Raw genomic sequence first — 14616 nt, 5'->3', positions numbered from 1 at the left:
GGAAAAGCCAAATAAACCTGTTAACTTGTCCCTTCAATTTGAAATAATTTGGAAAACATTAGGGGAGGAAAAATGCAATCTTTGTGATAACAATGCACAGCCTTAGATGGTTTTATTTCTTTCTAACTGTAAATTTTAGGATTTGGGAGGTTGAACTTCTGCTGTCATTCTGTAGAAAATATTGCTACATTTCCCACGTGGAAATCCTGAATTTCAGACAGTCAGAGCAGTGGATTTCAGTTTAAAAAGGCAAAGAGAAAGGCCCTGCCCTCAGTCAGAAAGGCTAAAAAAAAAGCAGATCTCAGGGCACTTTCTGAGACAAAGCCTGGTGGGATGAAAGAGAAAAATTATGGTGGGAAAACTCTGCCTTATGGTTAATATTTGTTCTTCTTGCCTTTATTTCCCTTTGTAGGGTGGAAAGCCTGAAACTGCAGCTTTTAGGGGAAAAAGAGATGCTGCCCTCACTGAAACAATTTGTGGGAGAGGAAAATAAATCCCATTTCAGGGAAAAAAATATAAAATAAATTAAGATATCATTATTCTTTTCCAAATGTTCCCCTGCTCCCAGTGTTCTGTAACTCTGAGTTTTGGGCATCTCTGCCCCAGCATTTCCACCCTGCTTTACCTTTCACTTTACATTTCTCCCTCCTGGAAATTTTGGCAAAATGAAATTTCAGAACTGTATTTTTAAAAAAAATAAATATATTTACACCAAGTTGTTTTCTTGGAGGTGCTTCTTGCTCCATCTTGAAGCAGAAAACACAGGAATAAAGTGTTGGAGGAAATCATTAATTGGCATGGAGACTTGCAAACAGAGATATCCTCTTTTTGTGGGTGTAGCTGTAAAAAAAGGACTGCACAGAAAGCCTGGAGGAAGTGAAGCAAGCCCAGCCACCCAGCTACAAGGTTTTTAAATATTTGGGTTTTTTACAGGGGAACTGGAAGCTCCTTTGACAGAACCAGGCCTAAAATAAACTCTGTTAAAACATTTGAGACCTTGGGAAGCTCCCACTGATCACTGATTTCTGGGCCAGAGGAGATTATTAGTAATTACAGGTAATGGCAGAAAGAGTTCTTTAATGGAATTATTATTTAAATACTTGTAGCTTAATTTACATTTTAATTGGCTGCCACGTAGCAAAATTCTCATGATTTAAAAACTAGAAAAGCAATGAATGTTGTTCCTTTCAGCCTGACTTTAAAACAGCAAACAGATGCAAGCAAGCCTCAGCCTCTGAAGGTCAAACATGAATATAAATGACATCCTATTGACAAATTGTGATTATTTTTTACAGTATGGGCTGTAAACTGTAACTGCTTATAGACGTGCTACTTTTAGAGCTGCTAACCAACCAACACAACTCAGGGGATTTTTTTTTCTTGCACTTATTTCATGCACACTTCATTTCTCCACACTCATTCCTCAGAGAAACCATGAGAGAGCTGCAGACAGGAGCAGATGAAACAATCCAACAGTGCAGATGGAAATGAATGCTGGGTGGGTGGAATTGAGGGATAAAAGCAGCCCCAGTTGCTGAGTCTCTGCCACGCTGAAGCAGCACAAGAATATTGGGGTTGAAGGTTTCTGTTACACACCAATATTTACGTGCTGCTAAGGCGGGACAGGCACAGATCCTGCAGCCAGGAATGAGTCCCTCCTGGACACAGGGGACAGGAGCCCAAATTCCCTCCTGGACACAGGGGACAGGAGCCCAAATTCCCTCCTGGACACAGGGGACAGGAGCCCAAATTCCCTCCTGGACACAGGGGACAGGAGCCCAAATTCCCTCCTGGACACAGGGGACAGGAGCCCAAATTCCCTCCTGGACACAGGGGACAGGAGCCCAAATTCCCTCCTGGACACAGGGGACAGGAGCCCAAATTCCCTCCTGGACACAGGGGACAGGAGCCCAAATTCCCTCCTGGACACAGGGGACAGGAACAACTCCTGCAGCCAGGAACGATTCCCTCCTGAAAAAAAGGACAGGAGCACAGTTCTCTCCTGGAAAAGGGGACAGGAACAAATCCTGCAGCCAGGAGCACAATTCCCTCCTGGAGAAAGGCACAGGAGGACAATTCCCTCCCAGAAAATGGACAGGAGCACGAGTCCTGCAGTGAGGACCATAACTGCCTCCTGGAAAAAGGGACAGGAACAGAATTCTCTCCTGGAAAAAGGAGCAGGAGCACAAGTCCTGCAGTCAGGAACACAATTCCCTCCTGGAAAAAGGGCCACCAGGATCCCCCCAACTGCTTCTGGGCCTTCAATTCCTACAGCAGCAAATAATGATTCGCACCTTGAGCAGAGCATGCAAACCATGATGTGCTGCTACAGCACTTCAAGGCCTCCAAGGCAACACTCCAAACCTGCAGGGTTTTTGTTTTTTGTTTTCCCAAAGAGTTTTAACTGGAAATAGAACTTGGAACTGGGTTTTGTTCACACACCAACCTGTAAAATTAAGAACCTGTTATGATCCAGATCAATGCCGTGGCTTCTGAGGAGCAGCCCAACATCTCTGAAGGTCTTTTTCTTGCCGTTGATGTAGTAGGAGGAGGAATTGTCTCTGCAGGCAGTTCTGGAGACACAGAATTTGCTGTCAGGAATGACTTCGTAATCATCTCCTTCCTGCTTTGAGGGAACACAAAGGCACAGAAACAATCACTGGAGCTGTGGATTTACCTCCTATTTCACAATGAAGTAGATAAGTTTCATCATGAGATGTTTTTATCCTGGACTCTGAGTTGTACAAGTGGGAGCTGCCTTAAAATTGCATCTCTCAAGAAAAAAAAAAATAAAAGAGAGAGAGAGAAAAATAACAACAACAAAAAATCCTTTGAGAAGTGGACAAAAAAATATCCTGAATTGTGTTGATCTGATGCATTTCCCACCTCTAAAATCAGCCAGTGCTTTGAGAAATGAGAATTAATTCCCTTTGCTGTGGGGAGCCCTGGGGACTGCAGAGCTCCCTGCATTTCCAGCTCCAAAGAGAAACTGCACCAGATTAAAAAACAAAAAAGCCAAACATTAAAGATGTGACAAATGTGAGATCAGCAGCTTCAAAAGAGAGCTTCCATTTACCTCCCAGAGCAGCAGGCAAAATAAAGCTGCTGCCAGCCTTGAAGAAGTTAAAACTCATCCAGATTAACCCCCAAGAGCTCTCAAATTGTTCATTGGTTTTAAATCAAACATCCAGCTTCTGGATGTTCACTCAAAGCAAAACAAAAAATTAGAAAAAAAAATTAAATAGATTAATTTTTAAAAATCTGGTTATTATAAATATAAAAAGAAGAAAAAATAAATGTCTTTTCAAGCAGCTTCTAAAAAAGGCTGGAAATGCTGCACTTTGTGAACACCATTTTTGGAATTTCAATGTACACTTCTCACTTTTTTGGTTGACTCTAAATTTCAAAGTTTGGATGTGTGCACGAAAAAGAAATTTAAATTAAGAGAAATATTTTTTTTGCACTGCAATTGCAATAAAGCAACAAAAAAGTGCTGAAGTTTTTATCAATACACAAAGCAGCAAGCAAAAGAAATATTCTTTAAATTTTCCAACTCTTTCTATTTCATTCTAACAAAATATCAGCTTCAAAAAATTTTACTGGTAAAATGTGGGGTCCAGAATTTTTGCTGAAAAATCTGTTACAAAATTGCAGCCACGTTTACAGTACATGAAGTGTAAATAAGTTTCAGATTCATGATATATTTTTCTAAATTTAGGTAACCTAAAATAATTTCTAACTGGTTTGAAAAGTTTTGCTTAAATAGGTTTTATTTCTTAATACATTTGTTTGTGTTATACATTTAAAAATCTTTAATATGTCCAAACATAGACTTACAAATTTTTAGTAAATTCTTTTAATTGCAGAAATAAATTGACTTGAGGTAAACTAAATTACAAAATCAAACGAGTTCTTCTTAAAATGATGATGAAAAAGGCCTAAATTGTTTTCCAACAGAAATCTACCTTCTAACAGTCCTGCAGCAAATAAAAGAATCCTTCCTAAGATCTGAAGAGCTGCACTACTCAACAGAGGATTTTTTTTTTCAAGTTAATTAACGCTGATGGTTTTACATCCCAAAGGTAAACGAATCACGCCACCAAGTTTTTCCCCAGCTCCAACAAAAATAAGCAAATATTCAAAAGTTTTTCAGCTCCTTAAAGGAAAAAAAAAAACCCAACAAAAAACAAAACAACTTGGAGACTCATACCGACCTTGTCAATGATTTTTTGGAAGTGAACCTCCACAGAGCAGCTCTGGATGTCCCTGTGCTCGTCAGAGTTGTGGATCAGCACCGAGAGCTTTTTGGAGCGGATTTTTTGGGCTCGGTAGCCGAAGACAAAAAGGAGGGAATCGATGATGTTGGATTTGCCACTGCCATTGGGGCCGATGATGCAGGAAAAACGCTGCACACAGAAGGGGAAAAATCACCTTCAGAGGGAAATCAACCCTGCTCTGGGTCCATCACCCTGTTCTAGCACAGTTACAGCGTGTGCAGGGGGCTGAGGGCTCAGCTTTTGCTGCCCAAGGGACAAGTGGAGCCAGAGAATCCAGAGCTGAGCTCAGCTCTCCCCTCTTCACCCAAAGCTCTGCACGAGCAAAGTTTCATGCTCAGCCACGTAAGTCTCTTGTGGGCACTCAAAAATATTCTCTTTCTTCAAACACAGCCCTAAAAGTTCTCCAGCAAACGAAATCAAGAGCAAAGAGAGCTTTTTGCTAAGTTGTGCTGACAATTTCAAATTGCACTTAACTGTTTTCTCTGCTTCATTTAGAATATTATTATCGAAATATTTCTCAACTTGAAATATTTTTTTTTCAGATATTTTGAGGTCAGCTTAGATGCAAATGCAGGAAGGAATAATCTCACCCAGTGCAGCTTTACCTACAGCTCAAAAGCCCTCAAGAAAAAGAAAAAAAAAAGAAAAGGAAAGATACCTTGTGAAAAGGTCCCAGAGTTTGCTCCCCTGCATAGGATTTGAAGTTCTGGTTTACGATGTGAGTGATCATGAGCCGAGGAGCACCAGGTTCACTGGTCATTGCTGGAGGTGGGGGAGGAGGGATGCTACCCAAAATCTCTTCTAAACTTCGATTATCCACCACCTCCTCTGGGGCTGCTAAAAGCCATCCGAATAAATGGAAAGATAAAGAAAACAACAACAACAAAAAAAACCCCTTGTGAGCTCTCGATGATTTGACTACCTTTTTAAAATGCTGAACCGAAAAAGCAAAGATCACTTCTGTCAGAACCAAACTACATTTCGGCCTGGAATCATTAATACGAGCTCAGTGGAATTAAAATTCCTCTTTCCACAAACAAAATGTTTTTTAAGAGCTACTTAAGATGTCCCATCGCTGGGTTTGTTCTTTCATTATGTAACTCTTCTTCCACCACACTTTTAACGGGCCCCCTGCAATTCCAACAGCTCCAACCATCACAATAAATCTCCAAATGTGAAGCAGGCAAAGCCTTCCCTAATGAGGGAGCGCAAAGCCACATTTCAGAGTCCCTGGGCAAGATTTGGGGCTCTCTGCACGAGGCTCTGAAAGCTGCAATGACAGCACGGCTGCTCTGCAAAGACAGGAAGTTTGTTACGAAAACAAACTGGCCCCCTGGCTATCAGCAGAGCAGCTTTTCCCCAGGCACCAGCAAGTCCTCCTTCCAGCAGGCAGCAGGTTTTGCCACCGATTTCCATGGATTCGTCTGTCTGTCAAATACCTGTCCTGAACAACTGCACAGCTGGCTCCCTAAGAAGTCACCCAGCTGCTGGGTTTGCAGTTTTTCTGCATAAGCTCAGCTCAAGGAGCTCAAGAAAATACACTGCTTCATGAAAAAAAGAAAGTCAAATCATTTTAAGAGTTAAGTAAATAAACTTGACATTTATTCCATTCCAAGAAATCCCATACCATTGGCTGCCTATAAATTTGAAAAATCCTGCTGTTGTATCACAATTTGAAGTCCAATGTCTCAGATCAGAGCTCCGAAATCGGCTTTATTAGGAGAAAGCCTACAAATTGTTTTTTTGCACTTGCACTGGGCCAAACCCTTTAACTCTTTGCAAGCTCTTTTGACCACTTTAAAAGCAGTTGGAAATCGCCTGGGGTTCCAGCGTTGCTTTGAAAAAGGGGAAAAAAGAGCAAATCCCATCTGTTAGAGCTGGGAAATTCAAGTTGCTGCTAAGGAGGCTCAACCAGCACCACCAGAGGCAGCCCAGACGTACCTTGGGGAGGTTCTTTGTCCCTCCTGGTGCCTTCGTTCTCCACTTCCATGTCCATGGAGGACTCCTCCAAGGGCTCCCTGCCCTTCCCACGGGCTGCAGTGGAGGTTTTGGTGCTCTTGCCTGGCACGGTCCCTGTTGGCTGCTCCCCTTCCATGCCCAGCAATCAAACCACCGAAGGGCTCGATCTCCTTTGCTAACACAAACAAGAGAACCCCGTGATCTCAGCCCCGAGCTACAGCCCCGCAAGGAATTCACCTACACCTCGGCCCACAGGCTTGACTCATTTAGAAACTTCAGCCTGGAGGTATTTGGAAGGCAAAAAAAAAAAATCCAAATTTGAAACAAAATATCGACGTGAGCTTCATAACGATATATTTTAAGATACATGAGCCCCAAAAGGAAGGGCTGAGCCTAATCTGTGTTAACAGCGTGTTAACATCTGTATGAACCTGCTGCCAACTCGTGGGGACACGTTCAGGGCGCTGACTTTGCTCCCTGAAAGCCACCGTGGTGCTGGGGGCAGAAGAGTTAAATGCACATTGAATAACAAGCCCAGGAGCCACATGTCTCTGCTCTCCCAGAAGAACTCGTTATGTTTCGGACCTGACACTCGTTTGACTTCCAATAATCCGCGCTAAATATTTGGATGGCCATAGAGAGATTGATAAACAGGCAAGAGAAACAAAAGCCCTGCGTGATTACAGCAACGACTTGACTCTTAAATCATTTCAATCGACACACTCCGCTCGCAAAATACAGCACAACACCTCCTGCCAGCGTTCAGCAATTTCAGAGAGAAAGCAAAAACCAAATACCTTCATCTAGCTGGGATGTTAAAGCGATCCGAGCGAGGACGAGCATTACAAAAGCCATCAGCTGGCACTTGAGCACAGCTCCCCAAACGGGGGAAGAGAAAGCACCCGAGGAGAAGAAATGACGAGTGAGGAGCAAAAACTCTCCCCCCTCAAGAGCTGAAATCGCAGCAAGTGGCGAAGTGAGTTCGCAAAAAAAAAAAAAAAAGAAACAACCAGACATGAGAAAGTTTACTTCTCACAAGATAAAAAAAAACTGACGTGGTTAGAAAGTCATCTTACAATTGGTGCCAATCATTTGACGTTTTCAGACCTACCCCCAGCCCACACTCTCATGAGAGTCCTTCATTTGGGACAATGGGGGCGGGGGGAAATCAGAGACACGACTCATTTTCAGGCGATTTCAGTCGATGCCCCCGTTCAGAACCGGTCCGCAATGGCTGTCGCCGACAATTACAGCCTCTCAAAAAACACATTTATTTATTTCCCCCCCCCCCCACCCAAACTGCTCCACTCCAACAGAATTGTGCAATATAGACCTATTTACCTTCCCAACCCTTCCCCCGCCGTCCTCGGGACACTTCAGCAGAATGAACAAGCCCAACTACTTGACCTGAGCTTTTAAATCGCGATAAATCAGCTGCCACATAGCCTCGAACAAATTGAACAAATTCGTGCCCAGCCCCTCCCCCGAGCCAGCTCGAAGGTGTTCGGTAAAAGCATCTCTCCTGCCAAGCGCCGTTTTCCTTACGGGGATGGCGAAAAAAAAAAAAAAAAAGAGTCGGAGACGGGCAGAAAAAGCTGCCTTATTAACAGCCGATTACATCGCACAGCGACGAGCCCTGTCAGTGACAAACTTGAGGCTTTTTTTAAAGCCTAAAGAGCCAGCCTGCAGCCCTGTCACGCTCTTTCCAAGCCACAGAATCCCAGAATATTCCGAGTTGCAAAGGACCCACGGGGATCATCGAGTCCAGCTCTTTTAAGCGAATCGTTAAAGGCTTTCTTGGGGGTTTTCTCTCATCCTTCGAGCATCAAAGCAACAGGCAGAGCCGGGGCGAGAAGGATCCCTGCTCTAAGCAGATTAAAAATGTGTCTCTACCCAAACGCGTCCCTGAAGTCCCGGTCCTGCGAGCCGCGGTGCCACGGGCACAGCACGGGGCTGGACGGAGAGCCGCTCCGCAAAGCGCCGTGCCCACAGCAGCCGGGGCCCTCGGCGGTGTCAAACCGGGACAGCCCGGCCCGGGGAAAGCCGCTCTCCCTCCGGCCCAGGAGGGAAACGGGGGAATAAAGCGCGGGGCAGAAGCCGCCCGTTCCCTCAGCGCCTCCTGCCATGCCCAAGGCGCCCCCCGCCTGCCCCCTCAGCACCTTCCCTTCAACAGCCCGTTAGCACCTTCCCTTCAAAAATCCTTCTCTTCGCTTCAGCACCCCTCAACTCTCTTTTTTTCCACCATCAGCACCATTCCCTCGGCACCCCCTGAGGGCACCTCCTGCGCCGCCAAGTCCCCCCACCTCACCGCTGTGAAGCGAGCCACCATCGCTCCCTTCCCGCCGAGCTCGTACCTGCTGGCCGCGGCGGCTCCGTGCCCCGGCGAGGCGGCGGCAGCTCGGGCAGCTCGCACCGCTGTAAAACACTCGGCCGCTTCCACAGTCGAAAATGGCGCCGAAACGGCGAACTCGAACCGAAATTCGTTAGAAAAAGCGCGGGGCAGGCTGGGACGGGAGGGGCCGGCCCGCGGGTTTGAACGGCCCCGCCGCCCCCGCCCGCCATCTTGTGTTCGTTACGGCGGGGAGGGGAGAGCGCCCCAAATCCCGCCGGGAGCGCCTTTTCCCGGCCACAGACGGAGGGCTGCCGGGCTTTAGGGGCTGAGGGCCACGCGGTAACACGGCCTCGCCGCCGTGCCGCCGGAGAAAGGGGCTCGTTTTCATTTTAGAAGTAGGTCAGTGGGCGGCGCTTGGTTGCTGGGCGACGCGCGCTGGTTTAAAAATTATAATGGAAAAAAAAAATTAAAAAAAAATATTTTTACGCGTGAAAAAAAAAAAAAAGAAAAAATCGAAAATAAAAAAAATAGTGGCGGCAGCGCGGCGAGTTTGAAGCGGGTTTAATTAATGAACGGGCGGCGCCGTGGCACCTTGGGGGGGCCGCGGGGGGGGACCCGTGAGGTGGCGGAGGAGGATGAAGGGGATGAGTTCTCGCGAGAAGTCGCCATAGAGACGGCGGCGCTTGGCGGCGGCGGAGCGGGAGCCGCCGCCGCTGAGGGGACGGGAGAGGGAGAGGGATCGGGATCGTCCCGGGATCCGCCGGCAGCGGGATTGTCCCGGGATCCGCCGGCAGCGGGATCGTCCCGGGATCCGCGGCAGCGGGCTCCGGCCGCCGCTCTGCTCGCTCCCTCCCGCTGGCCGCGCAGGTAAAGGCGCGCTGAGGAGGCGGCGGCCGCCGTCCGCCTGCCCTCGGCTGAGTCACCGCCGCGGTGGGCGACAGGGTCGGCGGCCGTGACCCCGGCTGGGCGTGGGACGCGCCGATGGAGGGCAGGGAGAGCTCCGGGGGACAGCTGAGGGCAGGGCGGGGAGGCCCGGCTTGGAGAATCTCTTTTTTTGGAAAGCTGGAAACGGAGGGGAAAAGCGAGTGTTGGCGCGGTGGGAGAGCGGGCGGTGCTGGCCGAGGCTGCCCGGAGGGTTCGGTGTCTCCTTCTCCGTGCGTTCCGGCGGCTGCTTTTCCCTCTCGGCATTCCTCCCTTCCAGCTGTGACATTCTTCCTCCCCGTGTCCCCATCCAGCTGTGGCATTCCTTCCCTTTGCCCTCATCCTACCGCTCTTTTCCTTCCCTGCTCTACCCCATCCCTTCCCGATGCTTTTTTCCCTTATCCCGCCAGTTTTCCTTCCCGGTGTTCCCCCATCCTTCCCTCTGGCATTCCTTCCCTGCGCTGTCCCCATCTCCGCCGTCCCCGATCCTGGCCGGCAGCTCCGGGAAAAGGAGGAGGCGGGAGGCGCTTTGGCTTCCCCGAGTCGGCATAATTCCTGCTTTTAATAATTCCTAGTTTTAATTCCTGGTTGGTGCCACATCTCTCGTAAGATTCCAGCGGAGCCGCTGCTGCGTTCCTTGGGATGTAGGGAATACGTGGGCCGGGAGTGATGGATGTACCTGTGGATGACCCAGGGTGGGCGTTCTGCCTTTTAGTGCCACTACAGAGCGATTAAAATGCGTTCAAAATGATCATAAAGTTGTGGGCTTTGAAATGAAAATAGCAGGTTTTCCCCTTCCCGGCTGTGTGTCAGCACAAGGGATCTCCAGTGCTCCAACCTCTGACGCTCCAGGCTTGATCTCAAAGGTCTTTTCTAACTTTAATTATTTAAGGGTTTACTCTTCAAAGCATCATTTTTTCTTCAAGTTGTCCATACTCAGTTGGATAATGTGAAAACAGAATTCTTTTTAAACTCAGGTATTTCTTGTGTTTATTTTTCCCCAGTCGTGATGCAGTATTACTTAAGAACTCTTAATTTTAGTGGTAGTGTTTTCCTTTTTAATTTTGGCTGCTTGTGTGTGCATATGTGTTATGTTAATTATACATATTTATGTATTTGTTTTCTCTCATTACAGTTATAACACATGGTTTTAATGCTCCACTGAACGACTGAGATGAGACTGAAGACTTCCCTTTTAAAGGAGCCAAAACATATCCTTTGTCCCAGAAAAAAAAAAAAACAAAACCATGGAACATCATGTTCATTCTGAACAGACTCTTCCAGAAAATATTTATTAATTGTTGAAGTTACAGTAAAATATTAGTAAATTGTAGATGGCTTTTTTTCCCAAGTTTTTCTTTTGTTCCCTTTAAATTCAGCCTTTCAGGACAATGTTTTAAGAGATATTGAACACTTACATATAATGTGGTGTTAATAAACCAATGCCTTTGAATGATGGTTGGGTGGTTTTGCATTAAGCCCATTAACCCAACATTTTAGCCATGCTTTGAGAACTTTGCATCATGATAAAAGTTCTATTTTTACATGACAATTTGCTTTATTTTTGGCTGAATTTCCCCCAGCTCTTCTCGGCACATAAGACCAAAAAGTAAAAAGAAGATTTTTTTCCTTTTTTTTTTTAAGCAGAACATTCCACACAATCTCACCAAAATAATCATCCTGCAACATCCCTTCAGTTCTGAATAGCCTGGATGGGGTATTTAATTATTTGTGAGAGTTTCCACCTTTCAGATTCCTTAATTCAATAAAACATAAGGACTTGGTGAGCTGTGTGGGCTGGACAACAGCAGACGAGCTCTACTCGTGCAGTGATGACCACCAGGTCCTGAAATGGAACCCTGTCACCAGCGAGGCCACTCGAGTGGTGAAGCTCCCAGATGATGTCTACCCCCTGGATCTGCACTGGTTCCCCAGAGGGATTGGTGGGAAGAAGCAATCCCAGGCTGAGAGCTTTGTTCTGACCAGTTCTGATGGTAAAGCAATTGCAAATAGCTCAGAAAATATAAAATGTTGCTTGTTTCGTGCTGGTGTCAGTCCAAATACAAGGCATTCTTTGGGGAGCAAGAAGCTTTGAGGATTGCTTAGGATGGGGTGTTTTTTTTTTTTTCTTCCCTTCTCCCCAAAAAGATTTTGCACCCAGCCAGAATTTTTTTCTTCCTGCATGAATTTTCCTGCACCAGGTTATTCCTGCAATTTTCCTCTGTGGTAAGGATTCCTGGAAACTTGCTGAATCCAATGGAAAAGGAGCAGAATGTCTTTACAGGGTTGCATTAATTCCTAGTTGAGCTGCAGATGTTGGAAATCAGAGCAAATGTAAATTTAGCCCCCTTGGGTTTTCCTCTGAAATGCATCTCTTGGGGGATATTGTCCTTTTATTTCCTACTGACATTGGTCTTGTTGCTATTTTTTAACAAAAATGAAGAATATGTTTAGCTTTAGCCTTCAAATTAAGCACAAATCTTTAGTGCTTTTTTTTTTTTTTAATTTTTAATGATAATTTTATATTAGGTCAGCATTGAAGAGTCCACAAAAGTTAATGAACAAAACATAAATATTTTATATTCTGTATTTGGATAGGCTGGGAATCTCTCACTGGGAATTCCTTCAGAACTGGGGAGTCATTTTCAGGTTGAGAACAGTTCTGGTTTCAGAACTTAATTAAAATAAAGGACCAGAGATTAAGTTGAATCAATTCTTCCTAGTACAGGCATTTGGCTAAAATTTTCTCTTTTTTTTTTTTGTGTAATAAGTTGTAATTTGAAAGTCTCTGTTCTCTCAGCTGAAGAGGAGAAATCCATGGAAATGGAGAAACCTCCCCATGGAAAAAGCATTTGACTGTCAGCAATTGTGAATTCCCCTCCTGGAAAAGCAAAGAAATTGCAGAAGTAAAACTGATGCCCATGAAAACTTGATTTCCCCTGTTCTGCAGAAGGATTAGGATACAGTTTGAAGTGATGATCACATTTTTTCCAGAGGAATTCTGGAAAGTTCATCCTGCATTTTCACATGTGAACCATGTTCTTCCCTGCTCAGCTACAATTTCCTCTGTTCCCCTCTTTGGAAGGGGCCTTGTGAGAGAAGTAGGATTTTGTGGAGTGGGAGAGGATGCCAAAGACTGGCAAAACAGTAGAGTTTTCCCTGGATATCAGGATTTTATCTGATGCTTTTCCCAATATTTTGACTTCACCAAAGCCTTCAGTTCCTTCCCAGCTGCTTGTGCTTCCACTGGAATTTCATTTGTCTCTTATGAGTCAGGGAATTGGTTACAGAAATAACAGAAACATTCAGGGATTCTGGATTAGATCAGTGGATAAAATCCCATGGAATTCTTTATATCCTGAAAAAAGTGGCTCTGAAGAGCTCAACCTCCTCAGGCTGAGTCCTGTAGGTGATGGCATGGGAATGATCCTGGCCCTGGGTTTAAGGATTCTGCAATGAAAAAGGTCTTGGATACAGCTGGAGCAAAGGCAAAGCATGGAAAAAGGTGCAGAAAAGATTTATTTATCAGAAAATTAAAGCTGCTTTTAATGTTAAAGCAAACTGGAGAAAATAACATTGAATTCCTCTAAAACCAGTTATTGCTTACACATGAAAATCTCAGACCTGAGAGAAGTTCTGTATAAGTGATACATTAATGAGATAAATTCTGTTTTGTAGTAATAAAATAATGGAATTATTAATAGTAATTAATTAATAACACCTTGGAAGTGTTGTCTTGTGAAAGGTGTCCCTGCCCATGGGGATTTAAGGTCCCTCCCAACCCAAACCAGTCTGGGATTCTGTGATACTTTAAATAATTTATAAATCAGTAAATTGATTTAGCCAAACCATAGAATTTTTTTTAATCAGTGTTAAAAGTCTTTTCCTTGGAAATCTTGAATTGGCAGAGATTTTTGATTGTTCCAAAAGTTCTGCTCACTCAGGAGCTTCCTTGCAGTGGTTCAGTCTGGCAGCTTACATCAAATAATGCTAAAAATAATTTGATTTTGAAGGAGCTCATTTCAGTTACTGGACTGCTCATTTTTCCGAGCTCTCCATTGTCTGCTCTTTGCTCCAGTTTAAATCTGATCTTCCTGGATTTGAGCAGCATCCTTTATTTGGGAAGAAAAACTTCCTGCTCCTTCTGTTGCAATCATGGCAAATTTTGGGGCTGGCTGCTGTGGGATTCCATCCCAGCTCCAGCATGGAACAGGGATAGTTCTGATTTCAGCTGGGAAAAACAACTGGATGTTCTCTTTGTGCTGTTGGTCTCTTGGTTTGTCAAAAACCTTGTGCTTGTTTTCCACAGAAGGTACCAGCACTGCTGTAATATAATTAATTGTTTGTTATTGTGTAAATTATATACACTGTGTATTTTATTTTATTTTATTTTAGGTAAATTCCACTTGATTTCCAAGCTAGGAAGAGTGGAGAAAAGTGTAGAAGCACATGGTGGAGCTGTCCTTGCAGGAAGGTGGAATTATGAGGGAACAGCCCTGGTTACAGGTGAGCATTTCTTCATTAAAAAAATTGCTTTGAAAACTAAAATAATAATCTATTTTTTTTTTGGTCTTAATTATCACAGAGGTTGTTATCACCTTGTTTATTAGGAGTGCATTTTGCACTGTTCAATTAATGCTATTTTAGCTTAGTGTTGTCCATTTTTAATTAATAGATCTAGTAAAAATATTTCTTTTTTTTTCATTTAAGCCATCCAATCTACTTGAAAGTGAATGTTTTAATAATATCAGACTGCTTAGGTGGTTTTGTGGCTGTTCTGAACTTCAGAAAGGAGAATATTTGGTTTCTTTCTTTTCTATCTGTTACAAGAAAAAGTTGTTGAGTTGGTACATTTATATCTCTGCACATTTCTGGGGTTTTTGAGTCCAAAAGGCTCATTGGTCTTGAATATTCCTGTGTTTTATTCATTAATTATCAGGAATCACCTACAGCCTGTTTGTATTAATGTCAGGGGAGTGAACCCACAATTTCTTCATTTCTACACCATTTTTTTTGTCCTAAATCTTTGGTTAATTTGTTGCTTTTGGCATTTTTTTTATCCCAAATTCCATCTTGGTGTTGAGAGGAACTGCTGAAATTCCCTGTGCTGGGTTCCTTGCTGGGCTT

General features: G+C 44.4%; 2 protein-coding genes across 4 annotated transcripts in view; one reads left to right on the top strand and one right to left on the bottom strand.

Annotated features, from left to right (window-relative positions):
• The window catches only part of SMC4 (structural maintenance of chromosomes 4), a 29646-nt gene extending 20797 nt beyond the window's left edge, over positions 1-8849 (bottom strand). The window contains exons 1-5 of one of the 3 annotated variants that reach the window (XM_066325682.1): positions 8591-8849; positions 6219-6411; positions 4936-5114; positions 4215-4406; positions 2447-2623 (exon numbers count right to left, since the gene is read on the bottom strand). In XM_066325682.1, the coding sequence (XP_066181779.1) occupies positions 2447-2623; positions 4215-4406; positions 4936-5114; positions 6219-6372 (702 nt within the window). In that variant the 5' untranslated portion in view covers positions 6373-6411; positions 8591-8849. Of the gene's footprint in view, positions 1-2446; positions 2624-4214; positions 4407-4935; positions 5115-6218; positions 6412-7033; positions 7249-8590 lie in introns of those variants that run through there. The other 2 variants (XM_066325684.1, XM_066325683.1) reach the window with 2 other exon arrangements.
• Positions 8850-11259: 2410 nt separating this feature from the next.
• IFT80 (intraflagellar transport 80) overlaps positions 11260-14616 on the top strand; it is a 28133-nt gene continuing 24776 nt past the window's right edge. Inside the window, exons 1-2 of the mRNA XM_066325679.1 lie at positions 11260-11483; positions 13885-13995. The gene's annotated coding sequence lies outside the window, so the exon portion shown is untranslated. The remainder of the gene's footprint in view (positions 11484-13884; positions 13996-14616) is intronic.

The sequence above is a fragment of the Sylvia atricapilla genome, chromosome 10, assembly GCF_009819655.1.
Source record: "Sylvia atricapilla isolate bSylAtr1 chromosome 10, bSylAtr1.pri, whole genome shotgun sequence".
In the NCBI taxonomy this organism is placed as follows: domain Eukaryota; kingdom Metazoa; phylum Chordata; class Aves; order Passeriformes; family Sylviidae; genus Sylvia; species Sylvia atricapilla.
Note: the sequence above shows the minus strand (reverse complement) of the source record. Positions and strands in the feature narration are given on the sequence as shown.